Source organism: Thalassophryne amazonica, chromosome 6 (assembly GCF_902500255.1).
Source record: "Thalassophryne amazonica chromosome 6, fThaAma1.1, whole genome shotgun sequence".
NCBI lineage: Eukaryota > Metazoa > Chordata > Actinopteri > Batrachoidiformes > Batrachoididae > Thalassophryne > Thalassophryne amazonica.
The window spans coordinates 122,251,392-122,276,258 of NC_047108.1; the positions used below are offsets into that span (position 1 = coordinate 122,251,392).

Genomic DNA, 24,867 nt, shown 5'->3' on the forward strand with positions numbered 1-24,867 from the left:
ATCTGTGATGGACGTGTGGAAAAGGCATCTACAGCCAGGTCAGTGTCAGTTAAAACTTACACAGAGGGCCAAATTTAAAAATGCTCCAATCATATTCATCTATTTTGCACCATCTGTTCTGCCTTATCTTATTTGGTGAAATACGTCACATAGTGTAGAATCCAAAGGACGTTAGCTTGTTTGACTTTATAGTCCAGACATTATTAGCTCCCTACGAAATTTAATGTTTTCTTCAAAACGTTCCTAAGTAATTTTTTTAACAGAGGTCAAAGTCCTGTTTGAAGTTGCTTTTCATCATCTAGAATATAATACAAAATACAGATCAAAGGGGCTTTTTAATGTTTAAAATCAAATATCTGCTAAATCTGCAATACAGATCACATGGAGGTCACATTTAGTCACAAATGAGAGTGATTGATGCACTTTTCATTGAGATATAATGCAAAATGTACACCAAATGGGCTTTTCAACATTTAATTCAAATGTCCACAAAATCCACAATCTGGATCAGATTGTGGATCCAGATCAAAGTTTGTCAGGTGATAGTGAGCGCCAGTCTGCGCCTCACTTTCAGATATGAGAGTGATTGGGGGATGTTTGATTAAGATATAATGTAAAATATACATTAAATGGGTTTTTCAATGTCAAATTTAAATGGCCACAAAATCTGTAATCTGGATCAGACTTTGTCAGTCGATAAAGGATACCATCCTACATAATGTTCTCATATATATATATATATATATAGAGAGAGAGAGATCTTTGTTGACAGTTATGATTTTTTGAAAATTCATTCAGTCTTAGATAGGGATTTTCCAGTCTTCCAAGATTTTTCCTGACTTTGACCTGTGACCTTGAAAGTTAAAAAAAATTCTTGCCTATGAGGATATAGTAAAACTTTCAGTAAACTTTAATAAAACCTTTCATAATGATATTTGAAACACTGTGGGCTCCAGGCTTTTCACAAACAGACAGACAAACAAACAAGGGTGAAAACAACCGCCTCCAACTTCTTTGGAGGAGGTAAAAAGCTTTTATTCCATTTAGGAAGGTAAGTTGTAAGTTGGCAGCTTATATAACTTTCTAAAGTTGAATTAAAAACTTTTTTTGAAGTTGAGTTGACTTGTGTTTTTAAGGTAGCAATTGAACTTAAGGTTTTAAGTTGAACACCATGATAATTTTTACAGTGTGGGCATTTTTTTTAGGGGAGAGCTCATTTAATTCAGTGCATCATCTTTGCATATCGGTCTGTGCTGTGGTTCTGGTTCCCTAACCGGCATCATGGTGACAGAACAGGAGGCCATTCTCTGCAGCTGTCACATCTGCTTCTTTTTTGAAATACTTTAAAGTCATAATATCGCTCAGCAACAGGGTGCAGGGAGCGGCAGGGTGTCGTTTGCATATTGTATTGGCAGATGAAGCCTGGCCCCAATGCATCTCTTATCAGTGATTATGACTGTGGCATGTTTAACAGCAGTCGTACAGCAATTTCACAGCCGAGGGGAGGGCGAATAATTGTATTTTCCGAATGACTGGATGCAAACACTGTGCACCGCTGTGCTTTTGAGCTCCATTTTTTTTTCCAGCAGGCACCTAGAGGAGAAGGTATCATCATAAATGAGTGCAGACAAGTTTGTCAAATGGGGGATTCATATGCTTGAAATAGTGACAGTTGGTAAATGTGGACTTTAGATGATATTTTGAATTTTTCATATCAAAAGATGAGAGAAGATGACACATACTGCTACTACAAATAACAATAATAATAATAAATAAGGTGCAAAATTCATCTTGCCTTACATACAAAGCCCTTCAAGAACATTTAAAAGTTGGGCAAGGACTTTCGATGGTCTCCAGTATCTCCAGAGTCATCTATTACACTATGGTGCTGGAGCAACAGGCTGCAGTTAGCTGACATGAACAGACTCAACAAGCTCATCAGGAGAGCTGGCTCTGTCCTGGGGGTTGAGCTGCAGTCTGTGGTGGAGGTGTCAGAGAGGAGGATGCTGAGGAAGCTTCTCAGCATCCTGAACAACACCTCCCACCCCCTGCATGTCACACTGACGTCCTGTCAGAGCAACTTCAGCCATAGACTGAGACCGCCGAGGTGCACCACAGAAGACCACAGGAGGTCTTTCCTACCTGTGGCAGTCAGACTGTATAATTATTTATAATTACTATATTAATTATAGCTAGTCAGAGTTATGTGCAATATTGTCAAACATCTTGTGTAATATATGTTCCACTCATTTCAAATAAATTTGTTGTATTTATTGTAAAAAAAGAAATTGATTGATTTCTAATATTAATGCTTTCTCTATTCGTGTATTTAACTAGCCATTGTTTACTGTTTTCTGTACTCTGGCAAAATAAATTTTCTGGATAAATAAAGCTGATCTTTATTTTTTGTAATAACAGGCTGTAGAGGCAAATAATCTAAAGACTTATTCCTGCATCCTAATGCAACACGGGAAGCTAAATACAAATTCTCCAATCATTGCTTAAAACACAAGTTTTATTTTAACTATTCAAAATCTTCTAAATCTGCATGCAGCAGCACTCAGCCTCTATGTATGCAAGACCTTTCCCATATTTTATCACACCTTCAGTTGGTGGCGGAGTGGAGGGGTTGAGGTGGGGGTGCAAAGATGCACCTGTGTCCTCTATGTCATCTGAAAGTGGTGTGACAGCTGACAGATGTGGTCGTTGTGACCACTGTCTCGCACACTGTCAGTATGATGATGCTGACAAGGCAGGAGGCAAACCTTTAGGAGCGTTTTTAATAGCTGTCAACTAAAAGCGACAGTGACAGTCCGGACCTGAACCTGACAGGATCGACACTTCCACAGGACACAACAAATGCTGGAATTGAAATCGAAGAAGGAAGTCTGTTTGTTCCCAGTGATTTGTTTCTTATTTGTATCTTTGGAGCTCCATGCACAATAAAATGCCCATCTCTAATTTCAGTGAACTTGATCACTATCTCTAAGGTATAATGATCCAAGTTGACATCTCTCCAAATCACAGGCTACAAGGAAAGTTATTCACACCATGACATCAGTGTGTGAGTGTGTCTATGTGAATGGGTGAATGTGAGGCATAATTGTAAAGCACTTTGAGCTTCTGATGCAGATGAAAAAGCACAAAATAAATGCAGTCAGTTTACCATTTATCTGACTGCAGTACTGGTCAGCATGGGGGCTGCACCCAAATATCCTACAGGCTATTTTCACCAAACTGACTTGAGATCATAGAATAGAATGCCTTTTATTGTCATTATACAATGTACAACGAGATTAAGAGCCAACTCCAAAATCAGTGCAGGCAAGTGAGAAGAAAAGCAGCAATATCAATAAGTATCAAAAAATATATATACGATGTAAACATTAGAAGGTAAGGTGCATGGTCCTGGGTGGTATGTAAATTGCAGAATAAGTATGTTATTATATACATTGTTAAAAATTATAAATATTGCACATTATGGGATGGAATGTTGCACATTATCGTCAGTGCATGCGGGAATTTAGGATGGTTACCGCTTTGGGAAAGAAACTGTTTTTGAGTCTGTTTGTTCTGGTCTTAATACACCTGTAGCACCTCGCTGAGGGCATCAGGTCAAACAGTTTAAAGCCAGGGTGGGAGCTGTCTTTAGTGATGTTTAGGGCTCTGCTAAGGCAGCAGGAGCTGTAAATGTCCATCAGGGAGGGGAGTGGGCAACCAATGATCTTTTGGGCTGTCTTTACGACTCTCTGGAGCCTCTCCTGTCTGCAGCAGTACAGCTGCCGTACCATGCTGTGATGCAGTATGTCAGCAGGCTATGAATGGATGCTCGATAGAAGGTCAGCAGCAGGTTGGAGTCTAGCTTGTGCTTCCTGAGGACTCTCAGGAAGTGTAGCCGGTGTTAAGCCTTCTTGGGGACTGCTGAGAGGGGGGCTGGGTCGGTGCTGTGCTTCCTGTAGTCGATGATTTCCTTGGTTTTCTTGGTCTTCAGTGGAAGGTTAGGACATGCTTGACAGGACTCCAGTCTGCTTTAGTCAACAGTTACATCACCATTGTTTACCAATGATCCAATTCTTGAAGCAGCCATACATGCCTCTGACACTACCTTACTTCACAGAAGAGGTGGTAGGAGCAGTTCCTTCCCATCTCAAAGCTCTTCCCAAGTTCTTTGTATTACTGCGGTGAAGCTTTCTCTTGATTGTTGACGTTTACATGGATACAGCTCCCTCCCGCAGGGTGTTCTTGATCTTCCTGACTGCTCCAAAGGTATCCTTCTTCACCATGCAAAGAATTCTTCTGTCTTTCTGTGCTTTCTTTTTAGAATGCACCAAATACCAATTTTCCTTTTCTTTTTTGATATGTCAGTCTAGTTATGACTTGCTTCACTGATATTGACAGGTCTTTGGACTATATTTTGACAGTAAACAGATTCCAAATTAAGTATTTTTTGTCACTTATTTGGAAATTACATGGCCATCAACTACTACTTTTGAACATGAATGTGGTCCTTTTTGATGAGATTGAAAATAGCATAGTAGCAATTTACAATAAGGGTACTGTAATTAATGCAGACTTATTTGTTCATGCTAAATAAGGTACGGTGCATCCGGAAAGCATTCACACCACTTCACGTTTTACACATTTTGTTATGTTACAGCCTTATTCCAAAATATAGTAAATTAAATTTTTTTTCTATACACAATACCCCATAATGACAATGTCAATGTGAAAAATAAATTTGCAGAAATTACAAAAAAAAAAACCAGCAACTTTTTTTTTTTCATTTTGTCATTATGGTGTTTAGTGAGCACCTTGCATGGCAACACCCTGACATTGGTGTGTGAGTGTATGTCTGTGTGAATGTGAGGCATCATTGTAAACCATGTGGAGCTTCTGATTCAGATGGAAAAGCGCTACACAAATGCAATCCATTTACCATGTTTTTCATGCATATTTTTGATTGAAGTCATTTTTGTTGTCCTTTCGGCTGCTCCTGTTTTGTTTGGGGGGTCACCACAGCGGATACAGCCAGATCCGCATTGGTATTTGCCACAAGTTTATGCTGGATGCCCTTCCTGGTGCAACTCCAGTTTTACCTGGAGAAAAACACGCAGCTGCTGGTGTTCCGAAGAGGTCTCCCATCCAAGTACTAACCAGGTCCCACACTGTTTAGCTTCTGAGATCTGATGGGATCAGGCTAACACAGAGCAGACAGGCTGCTCATATTTTTGATTGAAAGGACATTTGTAATTAAGAATTTTTGATCATGAGCTGACAAAACCACATAAACCTCTATAGTAGTGAATGTTATTATTGCTGGTAATAGGAGTCAGGTAATACAATTGGTTGATTGACATTTGGATGTTGGTTTAAATAAGTTACAATAAAAACAAACAAAAAGCAGTCATTACTACTAGTATTTCATTCATTCATTCATTCATCTTCAACCGCGTAGTCCAATTAAGGGTCATGGGGGGCTGGAGCTTATCCCAGCAGTCATAGAGCGTGAGGCGGGGTACACCCAGGACAGGACACTAGTCTGTTGCAGGGCCACAAACAGACAAACAAGCACAGACACACCCACACACACACCTACGGACAATTTAAAGACTCTAGTCCACCTAACCTGCATGTCTTTGGACGTGGGAGGAAACCTGCGCACACATGGGGAGAACATGCAAGCTCCACACAGAAAGGCCACGGGAATTGAACCCACAACCTTCTCGCTGTGAGGCAACAGTGCTAACCACTAAGCCACCGTGCTGCCCGCTACTAGTATTTGTTCTTTGGAATACACATCCAATGAGGTGATGTCTTTTAAAAAGATGACAAAGGATGTCAGAAGAGTTGTTACAGCTCATTTAATATGAAGACTGCATAATTATTGCAAAATGCAGAGTTCTTTTCAGTTAATATTATGTGCAAAATTATTACATTTTAGCTCTTTTACGCTCTCACTAAAATTAGACAACTTGTAAAGAGCAGAAGAAAACTGAGTACAGCTGAAGGAGACCTGCACATTTTAACCACATTTTTCCAATAAGTTATAAATCAGTGTAATTTTATACATGCCATTTTAAACAATAATTTAGCAGTCTACTTTTCTAAGTCAAGAGGAAACAACATAATGGCAGTGGCGGCTCTACACTGAATTACTCCCCGGGTGACCCTTTGTCCAAGCCCCCCACACCTAAAAAAACAGACAAAATTTAGTACAAACAGACATTTTTTATTATTATTAATATTTTAGAAGTACCTCTGAAATAGCAATTGAAATTGACGTCAAAAGCCTACAGGCTACAATATTACTCTCAAACAAAACATCCATGAATTGCACGTTTAAATAAACATGCCTTACATTAGACACTTTATTAATCTGTCTTTCAGGAAGGAACAGTTAGCTCTTTTATTAACGTACATATTTGTCTCAACATTTAACTAAATATTTAGCTTGATGTTTGTACATATTAGGCTAAATGTGTAAATACTTAGCATTAACTAATCTGCAAAAGTTTTAGGTTTGCCAGAAATTTGATCATGTAGTGTTTGCCTTTTTTTCCTCCCAATATTTGGTCTTCATCTGTAGATCAAACAAAAATCTAAACTGAAGTGTTAGTAGTGTTCTCATGCAAATGAAATCAAATGTGATTCTTCTCCATTAAATAAACCAGTTAATTATGATGATATGCCTGATTTTAAATTTCATTATTATTGTTATTATTTTGTCAGTGTACATGACAACAAAAAGAGTTGCCAGCTGCTGGAAAATTATTGTAAAAACACACTCTTGCAGGCACAGAAAAAAAGATCAGATTCAGTCACTTCAGCTTGTAATGTGAACACAGCATCAGTTCTAAGCCGTCTTTACAAATAGGCAGGCTGTCCTTTTTGCAAACATTTTAACACAAGTGGGCAGATTCAAACCCGTTCTTACACCCTGTCTGTCAGCTTTCAAATGCCTTTTATTTCATAAACTGGCTGCCTGCCTCGTTTGCTGTGTGATCCGCAGAGAAATATGGCACCGAATTCTGGTTCTGTGCTGCATCCTAAGTGGACGGAGCCAAAGTGGAGCAGACCGCACGGGGAGGAGAGCACCTGTCCCCAGTTTCCTGCTGCACATGGACAGAATTCGGCTGCGCCCAGCTGGGGATAAAGCTGAATCCTTTCCGTGTGTGGCAGGACATGTCACAATTCAGAAAAATGTGCAGGAATTATAAGCCTGTATTTATAATTTTATGAATGAGATGTGCGCTATTTGGAAGAAAGTCGAGGTGTAACTGACTTTAGCCCACGAACCCCCCCACTTGTCCCTCCCATTAGAGAAACCCAGAGGTGAACTGTCCTCCTCACACGGTGCACCCCTCCCTTTTCTTTCACCATCTCACTGCTTCAGCATCAGCAAGCAGGGGCGCCTGCAGCTGCCTGCAGTGGGGCGCCAATTTGCAGTTCTACACACAGTGACAAGAAAACCATTTTGTGATGGAGATTATTTTTTTTAAGCGCTCGTCCCCACGGTGCTGCCCCTCCATAAATGCCACCCAGGGCGAAGGCCGGCATGGCCTGTAACAAAAGCCACCACTGCATAATGGCATCCAGTGCAGCTAAAGAAGCAACACTCTGTCTGTGGGTGCAGCAATCTGAGCTTTTCTGTTTCTTGTTTTCAGAGCCAGGCTGACCGTGCATGCATGTTTAGTGCATGTGAGACCAGCCCTCTGGAAAGGCCACCCTTCCCCAAATTTAGAAAGAGACCATAGTAACTGCATTCAGTTGAGCTCATGTTCAGTTTTTGGCTATGCAACACCCTGCTGAAAAACAAAGAGATATGGGGAGGGGTGGCTGAAGGGAAGTCTGTGTTTTGGTCTTATTTATAGGACCTTTAAATGTGATTTTCTGTTGACTCACTGGTGATAAAAAATACAACAAACACTCCATCAAAATTCTAGGATGTCTATAATTTTTGCACAGCATTGTATCTATTGATATTAATAATACATTTGGATTCATATGATAATGAAGACTCTAAATCTTCCATGCAAATGTGCTCCTGGATCAGTATGACAATCTCAGCTGTGAGTCATGAGGTTGCAGCAGCATTACGAATATGGTCTTGGTTATTTCTTGCACTAAATGGAACATATCATTTCTAACAAGGTGGACAAAGATTTGCTGCCCTGTTGTGTAAAGTGTCTAAGAGTACTGAAGATTATACAAGCAGCAGCATATTGTGTCATAAAGCCCAATAGCCCACATCATCCTGCGGCTACAAACTTTATTTTCCGTTGTTCAGTGGGTGACTGGCAGAGAATGTGTGTTTCAGCACCATGGACAGCGTCAGTGTTCCTGCTCCCAGGCTGCAGTTTCATGAGAATACAACTTCATCTGGTGGATATTATGGTCAATTCACAAGAACTATGGATAGGGTTAGAAATTAGGTCTGTATAAAGTTAATTGATTATGTGGTAATTAAATTAAAAAAACAAAACAAAAAGCAGACTGCCTAAATTATTTTTTTTTTGTATTTTTATCATTTAAAAGAAATCATGTATTTTTGAAGGTGAAAAATTATCACACATTTGATTTATTTACATTTATATATTTATTTGCATTTATATATCAACCTCCAATTGGAGGTTGATATTATTTTATATTTGTGAAAAAGATTTTGATATCTGACAGTCCTTACTAGTGTAATTTATTTTATTTTTAAATCGTTTTATTTTTTTGATTGTTTATTTAGATGTGTCTGGGGGCGGGGGCTTGGGACTCCAACTGTTTCCATACAGTCTTGTTCTACAACACATTTGCCAATAGGAATAGTTGGGAAGTGATGCTCAGAGTTGCAGCTACTGAACAACCTGCACTTGTCCCTGAGCCATTAATAAAATTAGAAATTAATAATAAAAGTAAAAAATAATAAAATCAATTGGCATTTTCTTTTCATGTAATTAAAGTTTGATTATGCCCCACCCCTCAGAATGTTGGCTACACCCCTGAAAATAATGGCTACGCCCCTGAATGTGATTTTTAATTTTTTAATACATGCAAAAAAGTTGCAGTTAATAACAATTTTTGTAGGAATCATAAAAAAAAATAGTGCTTGACCAGCTTACAAGGACATTTTTTAAAATGCTCTTTCTTTTTAATTTTCATTTTCAACAAACTGTTGAAAATTACTTTATTGTTATCTATTTTCTGGCCGTATCCTTTTTTGTGTGTTGTTTTACTCAGTGCAACATTCCCCATTATTTCTCCAGTAATAGATGTTGATGCAATTTACCTGGCAATAAATTGCCATGTAGAAAACAGCTGGAAAAAAAATGAAATGTACAGTTAGTGGATTGTGATTTTGTATCACTCCGCTCATAATTGATTATGTTCCCCGTTGCGAGCCGCGGAACCTCCCGTGAGGGATCTGTGTCCCTCCGCCGCACGTAGAGCCGCCTGAGCTCGGTCGGAGTCAGTCAGTGTGCCGGAGGGAAGCTGACAGCGTTCTCCTCCTTTTCTTCACTCAGGTGTCTCCTCTTCATCGCCACAAATCCCCTGGATTTAAAAAGAAGCCTCGCTCTTGCTGCCATCGACGCCTTTCCCGCCTGATGTGAAAAAAACGACGAGAGGGAGAAAAAGAAAAGAAAAAGAAAAAAGGAGAACCGATAAAGCAGAGACATGGGAGCGTTCCGGGTGCTGCTGGGAACTTTACATTACGTGGGACTCTACGTGCAACTTGGTGCCTCGGCCAAACAAGCTGGACACGGCGACACGGAGAACCACATCTCCGGGAACGGTGAGTGGCAAAATAAATCCTGAAAGTACCGTGGAAAGAACGGCAGGACTGAGAGTGTGTGTGTGTGTGTGTGTGTGTGTGTGTGTGTGTGTGTGTGTGTGTGTGTGTGTGTGTGTGTGTGTGTGTGTGTGTGTGTGTGTGTGTGTGTGTGTGTGTGCGCGCGCGCGCGCGCTCCCACACACAGCTGGAACCAAAGCAGCCCAGACTGATGAGGGTGGTAATTAGTACTAATGTCTGTTTTCTTTGTGTGAGAATACCCACAGTGCAACACTCACACATCAAATGAAAAAGAAGACTCCAGGCCCTTTCCACCCAGTATGTTTAACAATAAGATCTGTAGGAGATGACCTGGATTTAATCAGTGTGGGACTTTAGGCTTTTGTAATAAGCTTTTGATATCTACAACAATTTTTTTTTTAATTCTGTGGGCTGTACATCACTGAGACCCATCCACATAGCTCAGATGTACATTTTTTTTTAATTCAACCAATATGCATATTCATATATAGAGAGATGATGGTTATATCTCTACATATAGAGATAACAGTGTAGATATTTTAGTTGAATTCTTTGTTGAAGTCCTAGCACTACAAATTTTTGGAGGGACTGGATAATAGACCGCATGGTGGTCAAATGTTAATGCACTTGCATTCAAAACAGAAGGTTTGCCGTTCAAGAACATCTGTGCCCATTTTTCATGTAATGTGGAGTTGCGTTAAGAAATGGTAAATGGACTGCATTTATATAGCACTTTTCCATCTGCATCAGACGCTCAAAGCGCTTTACAATTATGCCTCATTGATTAATCCGCTATGGTGACCCTGAGCAAAAAGCAAGAATCTGGTAGAACTTACTTCCTTACTTACTATGTATTGACAACTGTAAGTTGTACTTGTCAAGAGAATTTGCTGTCCTCTGTACGGCAAAACATTCCGTGTCCTAAAAGAACTGTAAACCACTCAAAATTGGAATTTCTATGTCATAATACTAGGAGGTCAAGGCTCTTCTCTGCCAATAAATAAATAATGCATTTCTGGCATTTATAATGCCTTTTTAAAATGGAATTTGGGGTTTGAAGTAGTAAATGTACAGACGCACTAAAATGCTCACATTGCCCACTAGATGGTGACAAAAGCTGCACAAATGTGTGGCAAGGGCTTGACTCATGGGCTTGATTCATTTGAGAAGTTAGCATTTGGGGAAATTAAGATGGGCTGACAGGCAAAAACAAAATCAACTTACAGCTGTGTTACTCCCCTACTTACGTTTTATTATGAAAATCAGGGATAATAAATGTGGCCAAGGAACAGGTTTTTTTCTGGGCCCAAACACATGCTGAAAAGACATGGTAGCAGGACCGAATGAATGTTATAGAACTAATCTTATCAGTGAATGAAAAAAATCACTCTTCTCTCTCCAAGATGAGTTTATCTAGATTTATTTAATTCATGTTTCTACCTGTGCACAAAATCAAACAAACCATTCCTCTCAGTCAGTGTTCTGTGAGCCGTTGAGGCAATGTGAAATGCACCATTTGATTATTCAATCAACTCAGTACGGTATGCTAAGGTGGACAAAATCAGAAGATTTTGGGCTTCTGGAACTGACTGTCATTTCCAGAAGGTCGCTGCACACTTCTAGTTTCAGAACAAAGTTCTAAACTGATGTGTCAGTGGTCCAGCAACCTTGAAGATGACTTTTTCTTAAATTGTTATGGGTTATGCATGAATGGTCAGGAACTTCTCACAATATTTCCAGATGCACACAGTGCCTTTTTACACTGTCAGAAGTCCAGAAGTTCAGAAGTACATTTCCAATAATATGTTCTGTTTTTTTTTCCCAAATAACTGTTATGTTTTTTTATGACTTCCACAGTTTTGGCAGCTCTTTATGGAAGTAGATGAGAACAATAAACTGAGTCAAGAGCAAGACGTTTTAATGAATGATGAAGGTGCAGCAGTAGGTTTTGAAAGTGTGACGAATGAGCTGGAACTCGTTGTTCACCCAAAAAATAACCGTATGAGCAGCTGTAAATAAATTGTAAATTGTACGATCTTTTACTTTGTTGTTTTAAAAAAGTGTTCTGTAAACACGGCAGAGTCTCAAGAAATATCTGCATCCACCAGGGTTGGACTGGGAACAAATTTCGGCCCTGGCATTTTTTCTCTGGACCAACCCACTATTGGCCCGACAAATCCACCCCCAAACACGCACACCCACCCGTCCATACCGAACCCCCAAAGAACAAATACTATATACCTAAACACCATGAACACACACCTAAACACACACTTTCACTGTCATTTCACCTTGATCATAGTACAAAACGCGTTCCCGGCGCCACGAGGGGATCACACTGCAGTCATTGTTAAATTATTTCCTTTTGCATTTATAATAAACATTTGTATTTATTTAGTGTTTGTTTTTCTGGTTGAAATAAGATGTAAATAATCTACCAGACTTCAAAAAATATACAAGTTTCCATGTTATTTTATTTGTCTAAAAATAAATGTCTGAGGTTCCTTATGTTAAACAAGAAATTATCTAATCTGAAATAACAGGTGGTTTTAATACAGATGAAAGGTTTCTAAAGAACCATTTATTGATTTATTTACCTATTTTAATTACAAGTGTTCTAAATTTTTTTTAACAGTAATCAGAAATTTTGAGGTAACAACAACAAAAAACATTTCCGATGATTTTTCTTCAGAAAACTGCTCTATAAATGAGCAGTCCTGTCACACGTTAATGTTTTGTACAGATCAGTGGTTTCTGCACCAATCGGATTGGTCCAATCCATTTTGTACAGATCAATGGTTTCTGCACCAATCGGATTGGTCCAATCCATTTTGTAGAGATCAGTGGTTTCTGCCACGAGTCTTCCGTGTTTTGGCCTGACGCGTCGTTCCTATTGGACAATGCGAAGGTACGTCACAGCTCAGAGTGTCAAAAGTTGGCCCACCTCATCTCGACAGAGCACCGGCTCTGTGGTATGCAGGAGATCACTTGACCAAGCATCTATACGTTCAAATAATAATTTAAAAAAATACTGTCATCACTCTTCACTCTTAGTCAGTCTCTTACAATGGTGCACGAGCTTTACAGGAGCGCACGTCTCCTCCGGTGCGCACTTTTTTTGGGGGTGGGGGGGGTGGGGGCGGTGATGATAAACTCATCGCACCCTTAATATTTTTTTTTTCTGGCGCCGGGTCTGACAAAACGGAAGCAAAAGCAGCACACAAGTGGAAAAAAAGTTTTTGTGTCTCCAAAGTGTGTGTGTGAGTGAGAGAGAGAGAGAGAGAGAGAGAGAGAGATGGGTAATGTGTAACCACTACTAGGATTCACACAGCAGCAAATTAAGGAGCTGAAGTCCGTAGCTGTTGCATTTAAAGATTAACAAAAGTAAAGCACAGTTAATTAGGATAAAAGAAACGATTCCAACCTTGTAATCAGTAGGAGAGCGGAGAGACGTCCAGGCGCCGAGGACTCAATCAATTCACAGGGGCGGGAGCGGCCGCCTGCTCTTCTTGCAATATGATTGGCCACCCAGTATGCTTCTCTAATTGTCATTGGCTGTTGGTCATGTCAATCATTGTGCTCGATGTTAGTCTCCGTTGTGTGATCAAACGAAAACAAAACTGAAACCTAGAATAAGACTGCGCCGTGTATGAAACACTACAGAACTTTTATTTTGACACATATTCAGGAAGTGGTTCTGCAGCTGCGCCGATTAAATGCTGTAGCTTCACCAATCACGGACTTTCCTCGTGTTGACAGCAGTGCGCGGTTCGAGAACACTGTATATTTCCATAATCTCTATAAATATGGGACGGCCGGCCCATGCACGTCTAAACATGCAGCGGCCCACCAGGCAAATGCCCAAAATCACAGATTATCAGTCCGAGCCTGGCATCCACACAAAACTACTGAAAACGCTGTTGTATATATGCCAGGCCCGTATCTGGCGCTGTAACACTCACTATCCAAAAAATTGTGGAAGAGGTGGACATTCCACTGTGACAGAAGATTTGGCCATGAAAAGAGTTGCAGCGAAATTCATGCCGATAAGGTATGTTATTGATATTTTACCCTGATTTTTTTTTTTTTTAAATATTCTACAATCTTTAGCTGTGGTTTTTGACATGGTTTAACAGTCTTTTCAGTCTTCATGAATTTCATGTAGTTTAATTGTCCTGAGTTAATGCATAATCTGGTTTACAATTAAAAGGAAAATCATTCCAGGTCCTACTTCCACGTCGTATTCTGTTATTTCAGCATCATCATTGACGGTTCAAATGAAAGGTTGAATCTAGGATCTATTTAAATATGCACTAATTTTGAGATTTGTTCTTCCAGGAGATATTGAAAATGTATCAGTAGATGAAAATTTAATTTGGTTTCCGGGGCCCCACAAGGCCCTACACCCTGGCTCCTGGGGAGCTGCACCCCCCAGACCCCCTGTGAATTTTCCTCGGATTTTACAATTTTTATTTCACAGCCCTGCAGGTGTCACTCTGCCAGCTTTGCAAATGTGTTGGCAAGACTAGGTTCCTGTGAGGGGGGCAGGAATGAGTGGACAGAAGCCAAATGTGAATGCCTCAGTTCTTTTGAGCACTCCCAGGGTTTCACACTCATTGCCTGTTTTATAAGGAGTTTTCATATAGTAAACTCTGGACGAGGTTCATTAAAACAACAGAGAGCATTTTTTAAAATATATATTCCACAAACTCCATAAGTACATGATTTTTTTTCCTGTTTGACATTTAATCTCCCATTGTTGCTTGAAAAAAAAAGGATCCTTTTGAGGTGGCATTATTATTGCTATAAATGGTAAATGGACTGCATTTATATAGCGCTTTCCATCATTTTTCAAAGCACTTTACAATAATGCCTCACATTCACCCTGATGTCAGGGTGCTGCCATACAAGGTCCTCACTACACACCAGGGGCAACTAGAGGATTAAAGACCTTGCCCAATGGCCCTTAGTGATTTTCTGGGCAGGCTGGGATTTGAACCGAGGATCCTCTGATCTCAAGCTGAACGATTTAACCACTAGACCATCACCTCTCCGATTGCTGTAGTCTTGGTCTTCATGTTCATCTTTGTCTTTGTGTTCTCCTTTATGTCTTCTTTTTCTTCTGCTTCATCTTATGTTATGTTAATTATTCAATCAATAAAATGTCAAACAGTGCAAAAATATCAGTGGAGCTTTACTAGAGCCAAACACGATGTGTTCTCATGCATTGTTTTGCCCAAAAATATGTAGTAAGGAAAACAAAATCACTCATCACTCATTTTCAACTGCTTATTCAGGATCGGGTCACAGGACAATCTCTCTAGCAGGGGACCCTAGACTTCCCTTTCCAAAATTAACTAATGAATTCATTCACAAAAAAATAATTCCATCTCAGTCCATCAAATGTCTGCCACCTTTCCATCTCAGATTTGTTTGAAAGAATTCCATGTGGAAGATTTATTTCCTAATAGGGATGGGAATTGAGGAGTTTTAATGAATTGGTTCCAAATTGTCTGAGTCATACCAGATCCATAACGGGGTTACACTATATTATTGAAGCACTGGCATAAGATATTCGGTAGATACACCAGTAATCCCATCCCCATATTTTCGATATGCTGTATCAGAGCTGGATGTGGTGAGCCATTAGTCCACTGTTTTGTTTACTTAATTTAACTCTTCTGCATAACTAACTTGGGATGCAATGTTTTATTTTTAAGCCATATATAAGCTATGGCATGATTATATTTTAGCTTTAAAATTGAGTCATTTTGTGATAGTGAAACCATAAATACGAAAATGATTAAGGGTCTTTGGGTTTGTAATCTTGGTTGTGATATCAGTTTGAGATGGAGTAAAGGCAAAGACAAGGTGAAAATGTGCAAAGGAAAATGTTAATACAACACATTAAGCAGTATAACTAGCATTAAAAGGCTGGGTTATACACACCACACATTATACTTTAGGTATACATTTAAATAAAATTTATGTAAGCGGTATTTAAGCACGTAAATGTATCTATTATGATACGTATCGAGTAGTTGTCATCTAAGTATCGTATCGAGTTTTGAGAAACTATATAAAACTCTAGCCTCAAAGTTTATCTTTTTAATTGATGTTGGTGTCAGACAGAATACTGACTCGCACTGGAAAAACTGACCCAAGGCTCATACATCAGGGTTCTCACCAGGATTTTTTTACAGCATAGGGGGGAACTTACCGGGGCATAGCTGCGTGACAAGTGTTTTAGCACGAATATTGTAGGAGAGACTGGGGGCATCCTCCCGAGAAAACCTTGGAATTTATAACCCTTTGAAACACTATTTCCTATATTTTGAGGGCCACTTTGTGTTACTAACTGGGACATTAAATAAGGTGCGACATGTCCTTGAAAAAGGAAAAAAAACAAAACAAAAAAAAGCAGAAAAGCCCTCCTATGCTGGGGAGGTGATGGTCTAGTGGTTAAGCGTTGGGTTTGAGACCAGAGGAGCTTTGGTTTAAATCCCAGCCTAACAGGAAAATCACTAAGGGCCCTTGGGCAAGGTCCTTAATCCCCTAGTTGCTCCTGGTGTGTAGTGAGTACCTTGTATGGCAGCACCCTGACATTGGGGTGAATGTGAGGCATTATTGTAAAGCGCTTTGAGCGTCTGATGCAGATGGAAAAGCGCGATATAAATGCAGTCCATTTGTGCTGGTTAAATCAAAGCATAGGGGATCCAAATCACAGCATAGGGGCCCCCTCTTGCTCAACTGCGCTGGTGAGAACCCTGTATATGTATTATAGAATAGTGAGGAATTCCCCCAACCCCCAGAAAAATAAGCGTAGCTGGTCAGTACCTTCCCCTAACTCTAACTTGCAGGTTAGTTTTCCACAGCATCAGATTTTGAAGTGAGACTGGTCTGTTTTTCTAATGGTTTTGCAGTGCAAAATCTCACGCATCACGACAGCACTACGCTGCTGGAAACTTGCATCAAGGAGCCATGGCCAAGAGAATGGAGCAGTTCAAAGCGTGGCTTTGGTTCTCAAACAAAGATGACAACAGTGCTACTTGTGATGCCCATAAAATTATTGCTTCAAGGAGGAGAGGAAGCACCAGCAACACGTTCACGCACGAGTGCCACTGCTTCCCAAACACACAGCATGTGCGTTACCGAGGTTAAATATCCGATATTATAATGACATTAGTGTCACACAGGCAGGCTTTTCACTTTTTTACTTTGACGAGGAAAGCCTAAGTGAAGACGAATGTGGTACAAACATTCTTTCATCCATTTCTGATGATGTCAGAGTGCTGAAGCTACAGCCAGCTGTCCATCAGCTTCCAACCAGCAAAAAAAAAAAAAACCCTTTTCACACTTTTAGCACAGGGGGAGGAAAATGAGGGAGGAAACAGTGTCACCGTGCAGTCACAAAATCCTGGTGAAAGGTTTTTACCCTTTCTCAACAGTCTCATAGAAGCAGAATTTCAGTAGCTCCAACAGTTCGGTCGGAAATTTTAATCTATTTTTAACATGTTCAAATGTTACCAGGCACACATTCTGCACTGGGTTCAAATGCAGAGATTACAGATAATAGCTGTATTTATGCTGAAAATTGTGCAGGGCTACCACCCACACACACACACACACACACACACACACACATACAACTGGTCAGAAATTCATAATGAATCAGGCTGATGAGCACAGGTGATAACAATATAATAAATAAAATCTTATCAGCTCCCATCTGAGTTTCCCCAAGAATTCCAATCTACACTGACTTCTCTAAAAACCGTCTATTTACTGCAGCCAGTTGAAATATCCACCTGGTCTTCTCCAGCCACTAGGAGTCTTCAACACTGAGGCACCTATGCGTTGGATCATTTCAAAGGAAACAGACCATATTTCCAAAAATGTCATAGATGATGCTTCCTCACCACACACGTAATACTCCTTACAAGACTCCCCAAGTAACTGCTCATTTGACACAAGGTCATTACAGTGGTATCCTCTGAAGACACCTGGTACCAAACAGATGTAGTCGTTGCCTTGGGTCACTTGTTAGTGTTGAAGTCTCGTAATTATACAGTAAGACTAGTAGCACCAGGAACCTAAGGACTTGGAGTTTCGATCTCCGGCAAAGATATCGGCATCGCCAAACACTTCTTTCCAGCAACCTCATAACTCCATGAGATATTCCCAGGTGTCTCTCGAGCTCAAATGCTGAGAATCCAGAGACATGAAACTTATTGGGAAGATAAGTGAGTGTCTTTTCAACACTTCAGCCAAAACAGACAAACATCTGATGGTCGAGTCCAGGAAGTCACTGAAAGCCTGAATCGTGTTCTTTATCCAGAACAGTCACAAAACCAGGCACCCCGGTTCCTCGCTCAGCCTCTCAAGTGCTGCAATAAGGGAATCCATTGATTCTGCAAAGATCACACCATCATCTGCAAAATTGAGGTCAGTACACCTTTCCTCACTAACGAACATACCTAAGCTGCTGGTTTCCACAACCCCACCCAACACCCAGCCCATGGCAGCATTGAACAGAGTAGGAGCCAGAACACATCCCCGATGAACACCACGCTTCACTGGAAAAAATTCAGTTTCCACCCCCGCTTTGTACAGTCGTACCCATGTATAGTCTGGCTTTGATGTGCAACAACTTACTTGCTGGTCTTTCTTAAACTGTGTCATACAGCAAGTGTTGTGGCATTAGCGTTACTACAAAGCGTTTTGCAGCAAATTCAGTCTAACCTGCAGTTGAGCGTTTTCTTTTTCTTGTCACGGCAGTAATAAATCACTGAGACTGAAAACGAGTAGGAAGTGTCTGAGAAACCGGCCAATCAGAATCATCTGTCAAGCAGCCAAGAATTAGCAGAGTCACAGGAGCCCAAACATTGTGAAAAACCTGAACAGCCAGAGAAAATCTGACAGCCGAGTGCGAGTGCAAAAGAAACAGAATGAGGTTTGTAGCTACACAGAAGTTTAGACCAGCTTCACAAAGTGCACATCATTTCATTTAATTAGTTAATTGACACAAAGCTCAACTATCGTGGCAAATAATTGATCAACAAAATGTCCAACATTGTCTGCATCTTGCTTTTGCTGCTGATTTAAAATGTTCTAAATTGCTATAAAATAAATTAAAAAATAGATATATTTGGGTGTTGAGGAGTTTATTGGATAAAATGACATTTGAAGCTATAATCTTTGCTGTGGGAACTTCTGGAAGCATTTCTCATTATTTTCTGATGTTTTATAGACTTTAGAAGACAAGTGCTCATGATAGTGGCAGGAAAAAAAAGTATAATCAACTTTTTACACTGACCCCACCAGCTGACCCCGTCCTGAAGTCACAGTCTACATTCTAGAACTGAATAGTATCACTGTTGAGCTCACAAAGTATTGATTAGATTCAGTTGCCATTTCACTTTGGGACACTTTTAATTGCAATAACACCAGTTTTGCTTTGATATGAAAGGGTTTCCAAGAACTAAATGCTGTAAATTGTACAAGAAACCCACTGATGTGGTACATTTTTAAAAATATGAATGTTTGCATTAAGAAGTTTGAGTATATTAATGCGGTTTCAGAATCTTTTGTGTTCAACAGTGCTGTTCAGGCATAAACCTTTTGTATGAAAGCTGCAACATTTTTTTATTGCTATTTTCTTTTTTGTGCATGCAGTGCAGAGAATCTGATGATATTGTAAATGGAAATGCCTTCTCCAGTCCGTTTTGGTTCAGATCGGAATTTGCAGATTGCGATTTTATGGTATTTATTTTTTGCCATTATTTTGCTTTTGTCCAACTCTTCTGTTACCCCCCCCCCCCCGCCGCCACCAACAATAATCTCAGGGTTTTATAAAAGGATGTTCAATCATTCAAATGAAGATCGATTTGAACCAGAAAACCAAAGTGTGAAGTGAAGTGTGCAACATATATGGGCTCCAGGTGTGTATTGGGATTTTTTTTTTGTATTTTACGATGGGCACCTTCAAGACATAATAATTGGTCTTTTTTAATTCTTCCCCCCATTTTGGCCTTGGTTCTGACTGGCTGAACAGGAATGGAGAGAAGTGCGGTGAGAAAAGTTGTAAATGACTGAAGAGGAAGAAAAACAGTTTGCAAATCTTTGCTCAATTTCCATAATGTTCTTGTCTGCCAAGATTCTGGTATACTCATTGATAATTTTCAATTAACTTCTCATTAGGGAACGGTTATCCAGCAGGCTGATTATTCCAGCAAATCAATTGCTTTAATTAATCAGTGAAGGGTAAATGAGCTGTTGGGCCAATAAGAAGGTAAAAGGAAAAACTAATTCTAATGAAACACCTGAATGCTCCCAGATTTTTTTTTTTAACCATTAATGGGCACACCCCACTTTTGCATCAGTCTAAATGAGAATATGTGTACATTTATTAAAAGTGTTGCATTGCCTTCTCTGAGAGCATTGAAGACGTTATTGCAGCCTTCAGTTCTTTGCATATATCTTTAATCTATTTTAATCTCATTACCATAGAAACCAACATTATTCTTACTCATTGTCAGAGTGTATTTCACCATTATTTTCATCTCAACGGATGAAACATTCACCTTTTTCTCAATTCAACGTTGTCTGGCTGCAACATTGTCCTCCAAAGCTTTGGGTTTGGTCGCCCGCTCTTGTCCACTATCACAGTATCTCTAAAGAATATGTATGACGACAAACCAAAACCTGTACAAGGCTGCAGTCACAGCATGTGATGGTTAACTCATTCTATAAACTCATTCTATAACTGTATGATTTTATGTTTTTAAACATTCTGTACAGTATCTTCTATGTGATATTTTATGAAAAAAAAATTCCTGAGGCAGTGACATCACGCTACCGTTAAGACTATTAAAAATTAGACGGTGGCTAATGCAGTACATCTGGCAAACCTTTGACAACAGCTTGTGGGGTTTAGTTGTCTTCTGCGGAATCAGATGCCAAATGGCCCAGTTTGCTCCACACCTTCCCATTTATTCACATTTGAATGCAGTTCCCGTCTGATGAATGTATCGACGCTGGGGTTCCAGATCATGAAGGCAACGAGTATAAAACATCAAATTTAAATTTCAAATTTATTAAATTTATTAATTTACAATTCACAATGAGATCACCTCAAGGGGCTTCACACAGCATAATAAAAACAGAGAAAACTGAATTAAAAATTTAAAAACACAATAAAAAGACAAAAACACAAAACCATAAAGTGCTGCAAGTTAATGGTGCAAGTTAAAATCCATGTTCTTGCAGCCGTGCTGATCTGTGCACACCTGATGCTGTCAGATCTCGATATCAAGCCAAGTAGGTCCTAATTAGTACTTGGCTGCAAGACTGATTAGAAACACAAGGAGCTACAGGTTTCCCTAAGTAGAACTGGAGTTGTGTCAGGTTGGGAATCTGGTATAAACTTTTGCCAAATGCCAATGCTGATCTCTACTGGATCCACTGTGGCGACTCTGCCCCCCCCTGAAAGTTGATTAAACAGTCATCCTAATTGATTTTTTTTTTTAAATCAAAGTTGGTTAAACACCCACCCTCAAATAAATAAGTCTTGTGACCACAACCCATCATAAAAATCAAAAAATACATTTTCCCATTTTTTCCATCTGTTTTGTGTCTTACCTGTGACATCATCAGTGTGCACTAGTAGTAGTCGCACAACAATGACGTCAGTTTCAGAATTTACAGTACGAGAGCGGGACAGATCTGGCACTAAACAGGTGTGATTTATTTATCATGACATCAGACATTTTATTGAAATATATAGAGGGGTGGGTGTTTCCATGAATGGAATTTCGGCCTTACTCGTGCATCCGCCCAGCCCCTCTTAGGGAAGAATTTAGCACGGAATTTCCCCTGAAAACTTGAAATATTTCTAAATCACATACACCAGCACGACATGTCCTTTCATGACTACTTGAAGAGCGTCCGTCGTTTTCTTGTGGGTGTCAGAAGGAAGATTTCCTGTTTCTGCTGTCCGTGTACACAGACTACGAAACAATTCAAATTCCACCTTGCCGTTGTTTGTGTGTTGTAACCTGGTGCAGCTTAGATTGAATGATGGGTGGTGCTCTTCAAACACTGGTCTCATCATATAATGCCCCTGGAATTGCCAAACCATGTTTACTTCAGGTATATGACTGCATTTTTGGATTATTATTTTATGACACTTGCTAGCCATTTTTTTTAAACGCCTAAACCAATAGAAGTGTTGTGTTCATATGAAATAGTTGTGCTAGCAAAAATCACACATTCTGATTGGCCATTAGGGTTGGCAGCAACTAATATGGTCCTTGGGTAACCAGAAATGAATTATTATTATTATTATTATTATTATTAGCGTTATTATTGGTCTAAAAAGAAAAGAGTACTGTTTTCTCACCTATATTGGTTTTGGAACAGTTGGAGGAGGCTTTCAGGAAGCGTAATGGTAAGGGTTAAAGATTACATTTATAAGACGGTAGTAACACCCCTATTTCACAGGGCACTGCTCTATTACGATCCCCCATGATATGGATAATTTGCAAAAACGGGATGTCTCCTATCAGGTTGGCTTAGTAACTGCAGACTTGGCAACTTGCTTGAAAACGACAGTAAAGCTGTGTCCGGCTGCGTTCTTAGCCAGAACCACAACAAACGCTGCTTTTGCTTCAGATTTTTACCCAGCTGGAGCAGAATCGGACAACTTTCAAGCTGTACTAGACTTCCTCGTTTAAAAATGTTTGAACATGATTGAAACTGTTAAGACTATGAACATGCAGATGTGAGCACATAATGATGCCGATTTGCTGAATCGGGATGAAATTTTTGAACAGCTTGAAAATTTTACTCCGATTTCAAAACTGGTGCCGATGATGACTGTCTATACTAAATGTGTTAAAAATTGACAAATGATGGATCAAGAAGTTACTGTGACGCTTCAAAAAGGCCCGATTTGCTGTTCAGGATGAAACGGGAAGGAACGGCGCTCTGTGAAATAGGGTTATAAGACCAGCAGTCTGATGTGTGGGGAAGAGTCATGGGCAGAGAAAGGAGTGCAGCAGTGGAATTTGGTTTTGGCAGAACTTTCAGTGTTGTTGCAGGGATGTTGTTTTGTTTGTCTTTAATTCTTCACCAGTGAGCTATGGTCCTGTCAAACTACAAATCTATTGTAAATATATCTTGATTTAATCAATTCCAGCCCTTTTTCTCTGTCCTGATTTGTCTCTCACTGTGAACAAATATGGTGCAGCCACCAAAAAGGCATAAAAATAAAAGGGAAGTTGCAAAAGAGACCAGCTGAGCACAGAGTAGACAGAGACGGGCTGATGGTTTTAAAGCTTGTTGGTGCTCAGTGGTTGGTAGAGCCGATGTATTTAGATCCTGACCTCCGTGTACTCCACACTGAGAAGACAAGTACTGGAGGGTAGGGCTGAGATAAACTACACGGAGGACAGGAATTATTTCTGTAGCTTCACCGTCCCTCTGCTCTGCTCGGCGTTGTTGAGGATTAAAAATCTCTTTTACATGTCTGTGGGTTTCATCTGCATATCTTTTCATGTAGCACTGTAATTATGAATAACAATCCATGACAGCATTTTGCTAATACATATTAGTTTAGGGCATAAATTGTATAGGAAATTTGTTATGGCTAATAAAATATAAATCAGAGAAATGTGTGATGTAAAATACAATGCTTGTTTTCATGTGTAATTTAAATAAGGGTTGTCAGAATAAAAATATAATGAGTCTTTTTTTTTTTTGTCATCTTTTTGCCAGTCGGAAGTAGGGGTCAACCAACATGGCTTTTTAAAGGCTGATACCGACTATCAACAAGGTTTGGAGGCTGGTACCGATATTTGAGGCTGATATTTACCTGCAGTAAAACGTTTTTTTGTTGTTGTTGTTGTTTTTTCCTCTGCAGACAGTTCCTGGGCTACACGCTATGACGTCATTTGTTTACGCACAGCGGGCGGGTATAGCCAGGTAGCGTCCACGTAAATCTACGATACCGGCCTAGCAACGCCTCGGTAAAGTGATAATAATAATACAATAACATGCTTTTGGAGGGCGGCACCCTCGTCTAACTCCGGCGAATATCTGTCATTTTGGGCGACTGGTCATGAACATCGGGCCTCAGAAAATGCATGCCGCCCTCCAAAAGCATGTTATTGTATTATTATCACTTACTGAGATACACAACGCGTAACGCGTACATAAAAAGTTGGCTCACTTTTGTCGTGTCGGCTGGCACGCGCTGCTCTTCAAATTCGGCAGGGCGTCCTCATCAAGCTGGTTGCTTTAACTGTTGTTCATTGTCGTACTATCCATGAGAAAATCATCCGGAATATCCATATTGGGACCAAAACACACTTCTCGCCTTTTCATCTTTTCCTCTGCGGACAGTCCCCCCCCCCCCGCGGACAGTTCTTGGGCTGCACGCTATGACGTCATTTGTTTACGCATAGCGGGCGGGTATAGCCAGGTAGCATCGACGTAAATCTGTGATACCGACCTAGTAACGCCTTGGTAAAGTGATAATAATACAGTACATCTTTTAAATCCATCCATCACCTTAAACAGATACAAAGGTCGATTAAAATTAAAGCCCCTACATGAGTATTTATAATGTCAGTATAATACCATATTTTTCGGACTATAAGTTGCACTTTTTTACATGTTTTGGCCGGGGGTGCGACCAGAGCGACTTGTAAATGAAAAATATACCGGTAGATTCTCAATTAATTTACTGTAATAAAACAGTTTTATGAGAGTCGCTCTATGTTTTAAAATGGCCACCGGAAACGGAAATGCAATGCATCATGGGCACTGTAGTATGGCGGCTGCCCTATAGGTCATGCTGGTCGTGATAACCAATCAGAGAACAGAACACTGGACACATGTTCCTCACCTCACCCAGACAATGATTGTGAAACAGCGTGTGAAGCAGACGAACACGGTGCTTGCTGTTATTCCGGGAGGACTAACAAAACAGCTTCAACCGTTGGATATCAGTGTGAGCAGAGTGTTTAAGTTGATGCTGAGAGCTGCGTGGGAGCACTGGGTGAGCG

At 40.0% G+C, this 24,867-nt stretch overlaps 1 protein-coding gene across 1 annotated transcript in view; it reads left to right on the plus strand.

Annotated features, from left to right (window-relative positions):
• Window positions 1-9,585: 9,585 nt before the first annotated feature.
• Window positions 9,586-24,867, plus strand: part of LOC117513021 (V-set and transmembrane domain-containing protein 2-like protein) — a 166,919-nt gene continuing 151,637 nt past the window's right edge. Inside the window, exon 1 of the mRNA XM_034173304.1 lies at window positions 9,586-9,781. Within this exon, the coding sequence (XP_034029195.1) occupies window positions 9,664-9,781 (118 nt within the window). The 5' untranslated portion in view covers window positions 9,586-9,663. The remainder of the gene's footprint in view (window positions 9,782-24,867) is intronic.